We start from the raw sequence: 14,076 nt of genomic DNA on the forward strand, positions 1-14,076 counted from the left end.
GCTTATGCCCGAAACGTCGATTCTCCTGTTCCCTGGATGCTGCCTGACCTGCTGCGCTTTTCCAGCAACACATTTCCAGCTCTGATCTCCAGCATCTGCAGACCTCACTTTCTCCCCGTATCCCTCTAATCCTTCTCATTCATACATGTTGTAATTGTACCAGCCTCCACCACCTCCTCGAGCAGATCATTCCAATCACACACCACCCTCTGCTTGAAAACGTTGCCCCTTAAGGTTCCTTTCAAATCTTTCCCTTCTCACCTTAAACTTTCACCCTATCCATGCCCCTTATGATTTTATAAAGCCTATTTAGCTTCTCCCAATAGCTCAAACCCTCCACCCCGGCAACATTCTTGTAAATCTTTTCTGAATCCTTTCAAGTTTCGTAACATTTTTCCTATGGCGAAAGTGAGCACTGATGCTGGAGATCAGAGTCTAGATTAGAGTGGTGCTGGAAAAGCACAAAGTCAGGCAGCATCCAAGGAGCAGGAAAATCGACGTTTTGGGCAAAAGCCCTTAATCAGGAATGGCTTTTCTATGGCATTTTTCCTATGGCAGGGAGACCAGAATTGAATGCAGTATTCCAAAAGTGGCTTCATCAGTGATTGGTCCTGTATGGCTGCAACATAAATTCCCAACTCTTATACTCAGTGCACTGACCAATCTTGCTTCCTTTCTTTATTTGTTTTTTAACCTTGCAACAGGAGTCTTAGTTCTTCCCTTCAGTGCTCAGTCAATGTACTTCCAGAAATGACTTTACACAGTAATGGGTGAAAATCAGCACATTTTCTTACAATACTAAAGACAAGGTGAACTTTAAATTAGTTATCAAGGGTGAAAGAGAATGTAGACTAAAGGAAATGGTTAAGTTAAAATCAGTGTAGTTGTTTTACAGATGCCACTGTGAAAATCAAGTTTCCAGTTTGGAACAGTGTGATTTGTTTTTCACTGATTGCATACCCCCTTCCACATTTGGGTGGCACGATGGCTCAGTGGTTAGCACTGCTGCCTCATTGCACCAAGGACCCGGTTTGACTGACACCTTGGGTAACTGTCTCTGTGGAGACTGTCCTTTCCCCCTGTGTCTGTGTGGGTTTCCTCCAGGTGCTCTGGTTTCTACCCACAGTCCAAAGATGTGCAGGATATGTGGATAGGCCATTTAAAAGTATGTGTATGTGGATAGAGTGAATGCTGTTTGGAGGGTCAGTGCAAGCATGGTAGGCCAAATGACTTCTTTCTGCACTGTAGGGGTACTAATTCTGTGATAAGGATAAATTTGAAATGTACTCAGTCTGAAGTGGGCATTAAGCTGCTGAAATACGCATATATAATTAAAGAGCTTATTGCCCATTTGTACACACCTATCCAATACCTGTTTGCTGCAAAAGAACCATTACCATTGCTGGCTAAATTAAGGGAAAATTAACTTGTCCACAAAGAAAATAATGTACTACAGTGTGAATCCGATCTATTCTTCTTGACCCCACATTAAAAATACCCCCATTGCTACTACACATTGTAGCCACCATACAGCCTGCTATTCATCATTGCCACTCATTGCCTTCATACTCCATCATGCATTCACCAGTGACCAGTTTTTTCACCATTCTTTGGCAGCAGGCTCTGATATTGATTTGGCTCCACTTCAAGGCCCATACCTGTGGAGCCTATGGATTTACTATTTAGTCACATAGAATGAACCCTGTGATCTATTCCTGCACTGGCATAACTTGAGCAAAAGCTGACTGGTTTAATTGTATGTTTTCAAAAATTACAATAATACTAGTTCTATTGAAATTTTGTTAACAGAAGCTCCAGCATTATTTAAAAAGAAATTGGAGAACATGACCGTTGAAGAAAAAAAGACAGCCATTTTTGAAATTGAGCTCTCAAAACCTTGTGGTGAAGTTAAATGGATGAAAAATAACATCATTGTTCAGAGTGATGGAAGAATAGATATTAAGGTGGATGGGAACAAACAGATTCTTACCATTAAAAATGTGAGCTTTACGGACCGTGGGAATTACTCATGTGAAACACTTCATGAAAAGACGAAAGCAAAGTTAAATGTTGAAAGTAAGTATTATATTTTTCACAGAAGTTGTAGCCTTCCATCTCCTAAGATGATAGTTTGCACTGTGATGTCGTTAACACTCTGTTAAGCGTTGCCTGGTATGGTTCAGAAATCTTCTGCCAATTTTTAACCACACTTGCTGCAGAGGAGGACTGTGGCCTGATGTGCACCATAGCTTAAAAATGTGTTGCTGAAAAAGTGCAGCAGGTCAGGCAGCATCAAAGGAACAGGAGAATCTGCCTGACCTGCTGCGCTTTTCCAGCAACATATTTTTAAGCTCTGATCTCCAGCATCTGCAGTCCTCACTTTCTCCTCCCTGATGTGCACAATAGGTTTGCATTGTTGTCTTTGGGTCCTTTACTTAGCCAACTGAGCTTTCGTTCCTTTGCGCAAATTTAGACTTCATATATTTCATAATCTAGAGTCAGTACACTTTGCCTTTCTTCAGGATTCTCTTTCGTTAAAGAGGAAAATTGCAGAAATGCCTACTGTTAAACCCTCATTTAAAAATTATACCTTAGAAGTTGTAATACTACTCTGCTGGCATCAAGTGTCCAGCAGAATAGTATTTGTGTTCTTCGTAATGAGAGGGACTGTGGTTGTTGCAGAACACCACTTCCACTTTGTCCTACCCAGCGGTTGCTGGTGGGAGACTGTAAAAGCCTGATATGGAATCAGGATTGGAGGGAGACAGATGTGAAATTTTGACCTGTCATTTGACAAGGTCGTTTTCAAGCACCATTCTGCTCCTGAGCCATTTTCCTGGAGGTCACCTCAATTGGAATGACTTCTTGCCCACAAATGGAAGAATGTTTGTTCAGCCAATTGAAAGGGTGGTTTAGACCAGAGATTGGAGGCCAACTAGTGTTTTCCAGCAAGCCTGTGGGCCCCAGTGACATCGTCGGCTGCCTGGAGGTGATGATTCTGAGAAGGTGTCATTGCTCCAGGAAGACTTTGCAAACTGCTACTTGGCTGCAGTTCTGGTCACAAGATTGTCTTACGAAGGGGCTACCCATCCATGCTTTTATTTTAACTTTTTTAATGTTGCTGAGAAGTTCAATGAATGTGCTCTCTGTCTGCTAATTGATCAATGAAGAAGAATCCACATTGGATGATTTATTTTGACACGGATCACATTTGACCCTAATCTTGGGGTCTCAACCCATAGTGGGAAAGTCCTGTCCAGTATCTTGAAGGGGTGTTATTTAGCAAACCTTTGTGATCAATCAGTAATCTAATTCCATTAACCTGCCTTTATCCCTTATACCTTTTATAAACTACAATTTGCCAAAGTTCCAAATACTATTTTTTGAGTGTGGATTACATTGAGTTGTATGGACTACTAAGTAGTCTATTTGCAACCTAAGTTGTAGTTTTTAAAAAAGATTTCAAAAGAATCCTTAGAAGAGTATAAAGAAAGTAGGAGTATACTTAAGAGGGAAATCAGGAGGGCAAAACGGGGACATGAGATAGCTATGGCAAATAGAATTAAGGAAAATCCAAAGGGGTTTTACAAATATATTAAGGACAAAACGGTAACTAGGGAGAGAATAGGGCCCCTCATAGATCAGCAAGGCGGCCTTTGTGTGGAGCCACAGAAAATGGGGGAGATACTAAATGAATATTTTGCATCAGTATTTACTGTGGAAAAGGATATGGAAGATATAGACTGTAGGGAAATAGATGGTGACATCTTGCAAAATGTCCAGATTACAGAGGAGGAAGTGCTGGATGTCTTGAAACAGGTAAAGGTGGATAAATCTCCAGAACCTGATCAGGTGACCCGAGAGCTCTGTGGGAAGCTGGAGAAGTGATTGCTGGGCCTCTTGCTGAGATATTTGTATCATTGATAGTCACAGGTGAGGTGCCGGAAGGCTGGAGATTGGCAAACGTGGTGCCACTGTTTAAGAAGGGTGGTAAGGACAAGCCAGGGAACTATAGACCAGTGAACCTGACCTCAGTGGTGGGCAAGCGCAGCAGGTCAGGCAGCATCCAGGGAACAAGAGAATCGACGTTTCGGGCCTAAGCCCTTCTTCAGAAAGGCCCGAAACGTCGATTCTCCTGTTCCCTGGATGCTGCCTGACCTGCTGCGCTTTTCCAGCAACACATTTTCATCTCTGATCTCCAGCATCTGCAGACCTCACATTCTACTCAGTGGTGGGCAAGTTATTGGAGGCAATCCTGAGGGACAGGATGTACATGTATTTGGAAAGGCAAGGACTGATTAGTGATAGTCAACATGGCTTTGTGCGTGTAAAAGTCATGTCTCACAAACTTGATTGAGTTTTTTGAAGAAGTAACAAAGAGGATTGTTGAGGGCAGAGCAGTAGATGTGATCTATATGGACTTCAGTAAGGCGTTCGACAAGGTTCCCCATGGAAGACTGATTAGCAAGGTTAGATCTCATGGAATACAGGGAGAACTAGCCATTTGGATACAGAACTGGCTCAAAGGTAGAAGACAGAGGGTAGTGGTGGAGGGTTGTTTTTCAGACTGGAGGCCTGTGACCAGTGGAGTGCCACAAGGATCGGTGCTGGGCCGTCTACTTTTTGTCATTTACATAAATGATTTGGATGTGAGCATAAGAGGTACAGTTAGTAAGTTTGCAGATGATACCAAAATTGGAGGTGTAGTGGACAGCGAAGAGGGTTAGCTCAGATTACAACAGGATCTGGACCAGATGGGCCATTATACACTTAATGGTAAGGTCCTAGGGAGAGTTGCTGAACAAAGAGACCTTGGAGTGCAGGTTCATAGCTCCTTGAAAGTGGAGTCGCAGGTAGATAGGATAGTGAAGAAGGCGTTTGGTATGATTTCCTTTATTGGTCAGAGTATTGAGTACAGGAGTTGGGAGGTCATGTTGTGGCTGTACAGGACGTTGGTTAGGCCACTGTTGGAATATTGTGTGCAGTTCTGGTCTCCTTCCTATCGGAAAGATGTTGTGAAACTTGAAAGGGTTCAGAAAAGATTTACAAGGATGTTGCAAGGGTTGGTGGATCTGAGCTACAGGGAGAGGCTGAACAGGCTGCGGCTGCTTTCCCTGGAGCATCGGAGGCTGAGGGGTGACCTTATAGAGGTTTACAAAATTATGAGAGGCATGGATAGGATAAATAGGCAAAGTCTTTTCCCTGCGGTCGGGGAGTCCAGAACTAGAGGGCATAGGTTTGGGGTGAGAGGGGAAAGATATAAAAGAGACCTAAGGGGCAACTTTTCACGCAGAGGGTGGTACGTTTATGGAATGAGCTGCCTGTGGATGTATTGGAGGCTGCTACAATTGCAACATTTAAGAGGCATTTGGATGGGTATATGAATAGGAAGGGTTTGGAGGGATATGGGCCGGGTGGTAGCAGGTGGGACTAGATTGGGTTGGGATATGTGGTTGGCATGGACGGGTTGGACCGAAGGGTCTGTTTCCATGCTGTACATCTCTATGACTCTGTGACTCTACTAGTGTATGGAATGAGCTGCCAGAGGATGTGGTGGAGCCAAAAGTTTGTTTTTCTGATGTCATGATTGAATGTTAGAAATTCAAATGCCAATCTGTCAATAGTGGAGTGGACATTGTAAAGTGATAGGAACCTACTTACCATGCATTTGCATATCATGAATACTCATTAAACAAGAACTTCTTGAAATTAATGTTTCCGTTTAGATTGAGCCTGTAGTTCACAGGAAACTTTCTTGAGAAAGATAGCATGCACTAGGTGAGGTTCAACCTTTGGGTCTGATGTGAGGTTTCATCTTTGTCTATCTTTGGCATTGGAGAGGGGTGGTGGAAAAGGTAACGGTCCAGAATTGCTGGTATCTGAGAACCTGAACAGTTTATCTGAGGAATGATGTTCTGGTTAAAGAGGGAATGCAATGAAGGTTTACCAGACTGATTCTTGGGATGGCAGCACTATCATTTAAAGTGACACTGGATTGAGACAGATGGTGGTTATGGAGGGTTGCCTTTCAGACTGGAGGCCTTTAACAAGTGGTGTGCCACAAGAATCGGTGCTGGGTCCACTGCTTTTCGTCATTTATATCAATAATTTTGATGTGAACATAGGAGATATAGTTAGTATGTTTGTAGATGGCACTAAAATTGGAGGTGTAGCGGACAGAGAAGAAGGTTACCTCATCATACAGGGATCTTGATCAGATATACTAGTGGTCCGAGGAGTGGCAGATAAAGTTTAATTTACATGAATGTGAGGTGCTGCATTTTGGAAAGGCAAATCAGGGCAGGACTTATACACTTAATGGTAAGGTCCTTAGGAACGTTTGCTAAACAAGAGACCTTGGAATGCAGGTTCATTGTTCCATGAAAATGGATTCGCAGGTCGAAAATATGAACATTTCTTGTACTTCTGAATGGCTATGTTGTATTGTCCTACATTGTGTTCTGATTTGTAAACAAAATGACTTACAAATGACTCATGAATGGAACCTGTTTACGAATTAGAAGTTTATACCTTTCAATTGTCTGAGCTTCTTATTTTTAGGAGCAGCGGGCAGAAAGAAATGGGTTTGGGCTAGAGTCTTACAAGATTCTTGAATGATGGGGCTGTGACACAAAATGTAGCAGAATTGTGCAGGAAAGTTAGCAAGGCCTGTGTTGATGTTGGCTACGTCTTGCTGCAACTTTTAACTAAGATCTGGACATTGAGGCGAGATTCTTGCTAGGCAGTGGTGAGTTATCTATTAAAGGGGATTTTTCTTCGTTAATTAACTTATTAATTGCAGATTTTACCTCATTAATATGCAGTTTTCAATCGTATTTCAAATTGGAAATCAAAGTGGGTACCTAGCAATTTCAGCTCACCACTTGCTCCATAGACCCCCTATGTTGGACAACAAGCACCTGATGTGAACAGATATTGGTAACAGACATGTGCCAGCCTTTAAGAACCTACATGGTGCATCTCAGAATCACTTATAATATGTTTCTGCACTTCAACACTGAACTTTGGGTGAAACACACCTACCAGTGATGCTGAAGCAAGGAAATTTTGCATTCAGTGACATACATCCAGCTGATGGATTGAACCAGGCTGGATATCTGGGCTGTTCACTTGCTTTCTTAGTGCTCACACCTTTTCGGTCTTAGCCAGATAGCAGATATATTGCCTTGCTGTTTAGTATGAACACCAAACCAGGAAACTTGTCATGACGGTTAGCAATCTTCAGTCAAGTCAAGGGAGAAAGTCTTTGGTCTGGGGTTTCCTGCACAGTAAGCCAAGGGCAGCTTCTAATTCCAGTCTAGGGCTTGGACACAGTCAGCATCTTGGTGCAGTCAGAGTCAGGGTCTGGATTAGAGTGATGCTGGAAAAGCATAGCAGGTCAGGCAGCATCCAAGGAGCAGGAAAATCGACGTTTCGGGCAAAAGCCCTTCATCCTGCTCCTTGGATGCTGCCTGACCTGCTGTGCTTTTCCAGCACCACTCTAATCCAGACTCTGGTTTCCAGCATCTGCAGTCCTCATTTTTACCATCGCAGTCCCCTCATTAGGGGTGAGAAGCCAAATGTTAGGAAGCTCACCACTTATCTTGACTCATTTTGCTCTATTCTCCAAGATTGAGAGAGTAGGAGAGACAGAGAGAAAGAGAGTAAAAGAAATGAATGTTGGTGGCACAGAAAGGTGGAATACTGTTCTAAATAAATGATGGCATGTCGAGCATGAAGAGTACGCAGGGCATGAAGAATTAGTGCTGTCAGGGTTGGGGCTGGTGAGAGCAAAAATGTTTCATGCAATTCTGAGAGTAATAGAGCATGAGCCTTGGGAGATGGGAGTTATCTTCAGGACCATTGTGTGGTTTCCAAGTATTTCATTTACATGTGTTATGGACTCGGCCAGACCACTCAAAACATTCTTAAGCAGGCAATGCAGACTGTAACTTTGCTATTTGTTTTGGTAAGTGTACAGTGAAAATTTCCCGGAGTACGTTAGCTCGATTGACTACCAGGTTTTAAAACAGACAAAAATTTATTCACAATGTTACGGAATGAAACACAACAGAATATAGAATATCTACAGAACACAGTCTATCCAAACTATATTTAATTATGCTGTTCTGAAAAATACATGCAACAATCAGAATAAACAAACCCTTAAAACATAGAGTAAAATTGAAACAGAGGCGTACAGGTCGAAGCTAGAAGGGCAGAAGGAGAGAGAATTTAGCAGTCTGTTTTATACACAGTTCCTGCTGCACTGACTCAAGCAAGACTTCAGCTTTTAGGACTGACCACTCCCCTTTCATTATACAGGTCACTTCTAAACATAAAAGTTTCGGTCTAAAGTCTCATTTGTTTACATATAAACAAAAAGGCCTCTCAGTATCAAGCCAGTCATTTTGGAGCCTGGACTGTTCACGATCCCTCTGAGAAAAATCAAGGACATGATATCCTTGAGAAAAGGAACATCTTTTAGAAAAAAAGAACCAGCTTTGTGACGCATTACCCATTAGATCTCACTGGGAACAAGCTGCTGCATTTGTGAATTGGAGGGTATTTTACGTTCAAGTTGCGACGTCTGGACAAGTCCAGGTTTGAATCCTTGGTGGCACGAGTTCTCTTCTGCTGCCTTGACTGTCCTGGTGCTGCATTACAGTGCATGCCACTGAGGGTGTCCGGGATTGTTGTGTTCTGCCGTGCATTGTGCTATGTTGCATTGGAAAGGGGAGAGGAATTGCTAGGCAGTGACAGGGGGAACTGCTATCCTCCTCAGATGATGATGATAGAAAGAAAAATGAGGTTGAAGCTAGAAACATCACTGAACTTCTCCAAGATATCAGGGCCATAGATGTGATAGAGCTGTCAGAGACAACTAATGTTCAACCAAGACAAAATATTGGTAGTTTGACTGTAAGCCTCTGGCTACTCTAAATGTGCACCCACATCTGCAGCCTCCATCTGGAGATAAATCACTATGCACATCAAGATGAAGGAGTATGATCCATCATTTGCCATGGGCTCAGCAAGCCTCTAATGTGGCGATGCCTCTGCACTAGAATGGAGACATTCTCACTCTCCTGACTGGCTAGTTCACTCTTGCCATCTGTACTGGATCAGCTGCTCTGTATGTCTGCAATTTTGAAATCATCCTCTTTAGAAGACATTGAACTTTGAAGCCATCCACCTCTTCTCCAGTTTTGTCCTCTCCCTAGCATTGACAGTTTTCTTAACCTGCAGTACACAGTAGAGAATTACTGACAAGTTGAAGTGAGCAACAGCTTAGTAATGACCAGTTTGGGTTCTGCCAGGGGCACTCAGCTCCTGATTTCACTACAACCTTTGTTTAAACATGAACAAAACAGTTGAATTTCAGAGGTGAGGTGAGAGTGACAGCCTTTGACATCAAGGTTATATTTGACCGAGTGTGACATCAAGGAACCCTTGCAAAATGAATTAATGTGTATCGGGGGAAAAACCTCCAGTGGTTGGAGTCATACCTGGCACATAGGAAGACGGTTGTGGTTGTTGGAGGTCAGACATCTCAGCTCCAGGACTTCCTCAAGGTAGTGTCTTAGGCCGAACAATCTTCAGCTGCTTTGTCAAAGACCTTCCGTCCATCATAATGTCAGAAGTGGGGAATGTTCACCGATGATTGCACAATGTTCTGCACCATTCGCATCTCCTCAGATACTGAAGCCATCTATGTCCAAATATAACAAGATTTGAACAATATCCAAACTTGGACTGACAGATGGCAAGTAACATCTGTGCCATACATTCACAAGCATCCACTCCCTCCACCGTTGATGCTCAGTAGCAGCAGTGTGTACTATCTACAATATGCACTGTAGAAATTCACCAAAGATCCTCAGACATCGCTTTCCAAACCCACGACTACTTCCATCTTGAAGGACAAGGGCAGCAGATATATGGGAACACCACCACCTTCAAGTTCCCTTCCAAATGACTCACCTTCCTGACTTGGAAATATATCGCTGTTCCTTTACCATTGCTGGGTCAAGATCTGGAATTCCCTCCCTAATGGCATTGTGGATCAACCCACAGCAGTTGGACTGCAGCATTTGAAGAGGGCAACTCACCACCACCCTCTCAAGGACAGCTAGGGGCAGGCAATAAATAGTGGCCAGCCAGTGAAGCCCACGTCCCACAAAAGAATAGTTAAAAAATAAAATTTTAAAAAACACTATCCTGTCCTCATGCACACCCCTCCATGTACTGATTGTCCATTCCAATTTCCTTATCAGATATAACATGGTCTGACCTCTTTTATCGTGTAAAAAGTACTAGCTTCTGTGAAAAAAATGTTAAAAATCACTGAGTTACTAGACGAAGGAGCAGTGCTCCAAAAGCTTATACTTCCAAATAAACCTGTTGGATTATAACCTGGTGTTGTGTGATTCTTAACTTTGTCCCCCCCAGTCCAACACTGGCACCTCCACGTCATGTTCAATTGTAGGCACTTCTTGAAGAAGAATGTGAAGGCATTAGAGAAGGTGTAGGACAGATAAAAAAAGAACAGTTCCAGGGATGAGAAAATTCAATCATCTGCAAAGTTTGAAGGAATTAAAACTATTCTTTTGAAGGAAAGAAGCTGAGAGGGGATTTGATAAAGTTATTCAAAATCATGAATCTGGCCAGAGTAGCTAGGGAGAACTGTTGCTATAATGGAAAGATCCAGAACCAAAAGGCACAAGTTTAAGATAATTGGTACAGAAAGCAATGCCATCACGACGAAGTAATATTTTCATGCTGAGATTGATTAAGTTTGCACTGCCTGCCAATGTACAGGCAGTATCCGTTGAGGTTTTCGAAATGGAACTGCAAAGGCAAATGTATCAACAATTATAGACTTTATGTCGACTCTAACTAGGTTGAACTTGCCGAACAACTTGGTAGATGGAGAGAATGAAAAGTATGTATTTAAAAATGAAATTAACATATCCTTCAAGACTTGTCACATAAATTCCATCTTGTCTTAGTTTTCAGTAATCTAGAATTCACAATCTAAGGTATTAAACTAAAGATCACCATACACAGGGTCTAAAATACCTAATAAAAGCAAATTACTGCGGATGCTGGAATCTGAAACCAAAAGAGAAAATGCTGGAAAATCTCAGCAGGTCTGGCAGCATCTGTAAGGAGAGAAAAGAGCTGACGTTTCGAGTCTAACTGACCCTTTGTCAAGGCTTTTCTCTCCTTACAGATGCTGCCAGACCTGCTGAGATTTTCCAGCATTTTCTCTTTTGGTCTAAAATACCTAACTTCAACTTTGATAAATTCAGTTTTGTTCTGTCACGACTACTTAATTTTTACTGCTTTTGTCATGTTCTGTTTATAATATTTTGTAGATCATCAATATAATACTTAGAATATTAACAATAATTCTTATTTGAAACAGTGAGGAAAGTTAAACTGATCAAAGGATTGGAGGATGTCAAGGTGCATGAGAAAGAAACTTGCACTTTTGAAGTTGAGTTATCCCATGAAGATGTGGAAACGACCTGGCTGAAGGATAGTATCAGAATGAAACCAGGAGCCAACTGCAGAATTAGCACACTGGGCAAGAAGCATGCACTGACTTTATCCAATTTGAAGATTGAGGATTCAGGGCTGATTAGTTTCAAAGTTGAAGACATACGTACATCTGGAAGACTCACTGTAACAGGTAACTGCCCATCATTATTCATTATTTATATCACTGGAGTATCCTAGCAGGAGAAAGACAATCTTCAGGGATTATCCATTCTAATTATAAACGTGATGTTTTCGAAACAAATACATTTAGAATAACTTTTTAATTTTGTTTCAGCAGTTTGAGTAAAGGTCCTCCCTCACATTTGCTTTATTTTTGCTACCTATATTAGTGTTTTAGCAGTTGCTGTTATTAAGCTGTTCCACTCAAGTAGCTGAACTGTCCATTCTTCTCTATTGGAATATGTTAGTGCACCTGTCAAGGCTTTAAATCTGGTGTTGATAGACTCTGCCATAACAGGTTCTGCTGTTATTCCAGTCGCTGTCAAATCTGTTTTCACTGGAACTGTTAACTATTTTTACACTTAACCTCTTGCATTATTTCATTTCCTTTTGTCTTTCTATAGCGGTCTTGAGTTTGTGGAGAGACAGTCTCCATGTTCCCAATTATTGCTGTAGTTAAAAATGATATAGGAAGAAAACAGAAATAAAAGTACCAACATGTGACAGAGACAATCTGATGATTTGCTGATAGAATAGCTGGCCTGATTCTGTTGTGATTTGTTTTAGTACTTTGTTCAGTCAGCAAGTTGAAGGGGAGTTTATTTGCTCTCGCACACAACCAACTCATCTTTGCCATAGATATGAGAATCATTATCACCTTTGAGTTTGCATCCATATGGTCCATATGCTTCTTTTTCTCAGATTGTGATTCATATTTTTTTCTGAAGTGAAATGTTAGGAATGCACAAGACATAATGGTGTTTCATCTGAAACAAAAACAGAAATTGCTGGAGAGCCTCACCGGGTTCAGCATCTGTGGAGGGAAAGCAGAGTCAACATTGACTCGGCTTGACTCTACTCATGGAGAATGGTTGATTGTCAACTCCAGAAGAATATTAGTGATATTAACAGTGATGTAAACTTCTATATTGCTTTCTTTTGAGTCTGTTACAATGACTGCATGGCAGAATTAGAGTCATAGAGATGTACAGCACGGAAACAGACCCTTTGGTCCAACTTGTCCATGCCGACCAGATATCCCAATCTACTCTCGTCCCACTTACCAGCACTTGGCCCATGTTCTGCTAAACCCTTCCTATTCATATATCCAACCAGGTGCCTTTTAAATGTTGCAATTGTACCAGCCTCCACCACTTCCTCTGGCAGCTCATTCCACACACGCACCACCCTCTGCGTGAAAAAGTTTCCCCTTTGTCCCTTTTATATCTTTCCCCTCTCATCCTAAACCTTTGCCCTTTAGTTCCCCCATCCCAGGGAAAAAACTTTGTCTATTTATCCTCTCCTTGCCCCCTTATACCTCTATAAGGTCACCCCTCAGCCTGTGGCACTCCAGGGAAAACAGCCACAGCCTGTTCAGCCTCTCCCTATAGCTGAAATACTCCAACCCTGGCAACATCCTTGTAAATCTTTTCTGAACCTTTTCAAGTTTCACAACATCCTTCTGATAGGATTCTTCACTGAATGCTATGTCTAAGAACATCTTTTGAAGGGAGAACAACTGTAGTGGCAGGTTGAGGTTTTGTAATCTTGGAATGGCATGACCTTGAACCCCCAGGTACAGTTCTGTGATGACCATGAAATAATAGAATCTAATGACATGGTAGCTAGAAAATATCCAAATGCTAGTTTAAAATTTACCCAGTAGTGCAGTTTTCTGCCTGCTAACATTGAAATTATTGCGAAATTTTTACAATTTCTCTAAGGTTCAATATGTTAACCTTTACACTGCATCAAATTGCTGTTTGTTTTCTTTTTTTTAATAGAGCCGCCGGTGACTTTGGTCAAATCTTTAGAAGATATTAAAGTGCCGGAGAAAGATAAAGTTGTTTTTGAATGTGAACTCTCAAGAGCCAATGCAGAAGTTAAATGGTTTAAGGTATGAATACCTGAAAAATTCCCGATAGCAATGTTGATGGGCTCCTTCGATTTACTGATCGTTGAGACTAGACTGATAATGGCGGTAATAGCTAAGTTAGATTTGTCCTGCTTTTTTTTTCTTGGGTAGAACATACCTTCCATATGGCAGCCCATTTTCCAAGTAGATAGCAGTCTTGTAGCTATACTAGAGCTTCTTATTTAGGAGCTTAACGAACTTTGAAGTACAAGTCTCTGGTACTATGCCATTATATTTCAACATCAGTATTTACTGTGGAAAAGGATATGGAAGATATAGACTGTAGGGAAATAGATGGTGACATCTTGCAAAATGTCCAGATTACAGAGGAGGAAGTCCTGGATGTCTTGAAACAGGTAAAGGTGGATAAATCTCCAGGACCTGATCAGGTGACCCGAGAGCTCTGTGGGAAGCTAGAGAAGTGATTGCTGGGC

At 41.8% G+C, this 14,076-nt stretch overlaps 1 protein-coding gene across 1 annotated transcript in view; it reads left to right on the forward strand.

Moving 5' to 3' along the window:
• Window positions 1-14,076, forward strand: part of LOC122550328 (obscurin-like) — a 784,231-nt gene that overhangs the window by 160,415 nt on the left and 609,740 nt on the right. Inside the window, exons 16-18 of the mRNA XM_043691054.1 lie at window positions 1,810-2,076; window positions 11,432-11,698; window positions 13,512-13,624. Of these exons, the coding sequence (XP_043546989.1) occupies window positions 1,810-2,076; window positions 11,432-11,698; window positions 13,512-13,624 (647 nt within the window). The remainder of the gene's footprint in view (window positions 1-1,809; window positions 2,077-11,431; window positions 11,699-13,511; window positions 13,625-14,076) is intronic.

This window comes from Chiloscyllium plagiosum, chromosome 5, assembly GCF_004010195.1.
Source record: "Chiloscyllium plagiosum isolate BGI_BamShark_2017 chromosome 5, ASM401019v2, whole genome shotgun sequence".
Lineage (NCBI taxonomy): Eukaryota > Metazoa > Chordata > Chondrichthyes > Orectolobiformes > Hemiscylliidae > Chiloscyllium > Chiloscyllium plagiosum.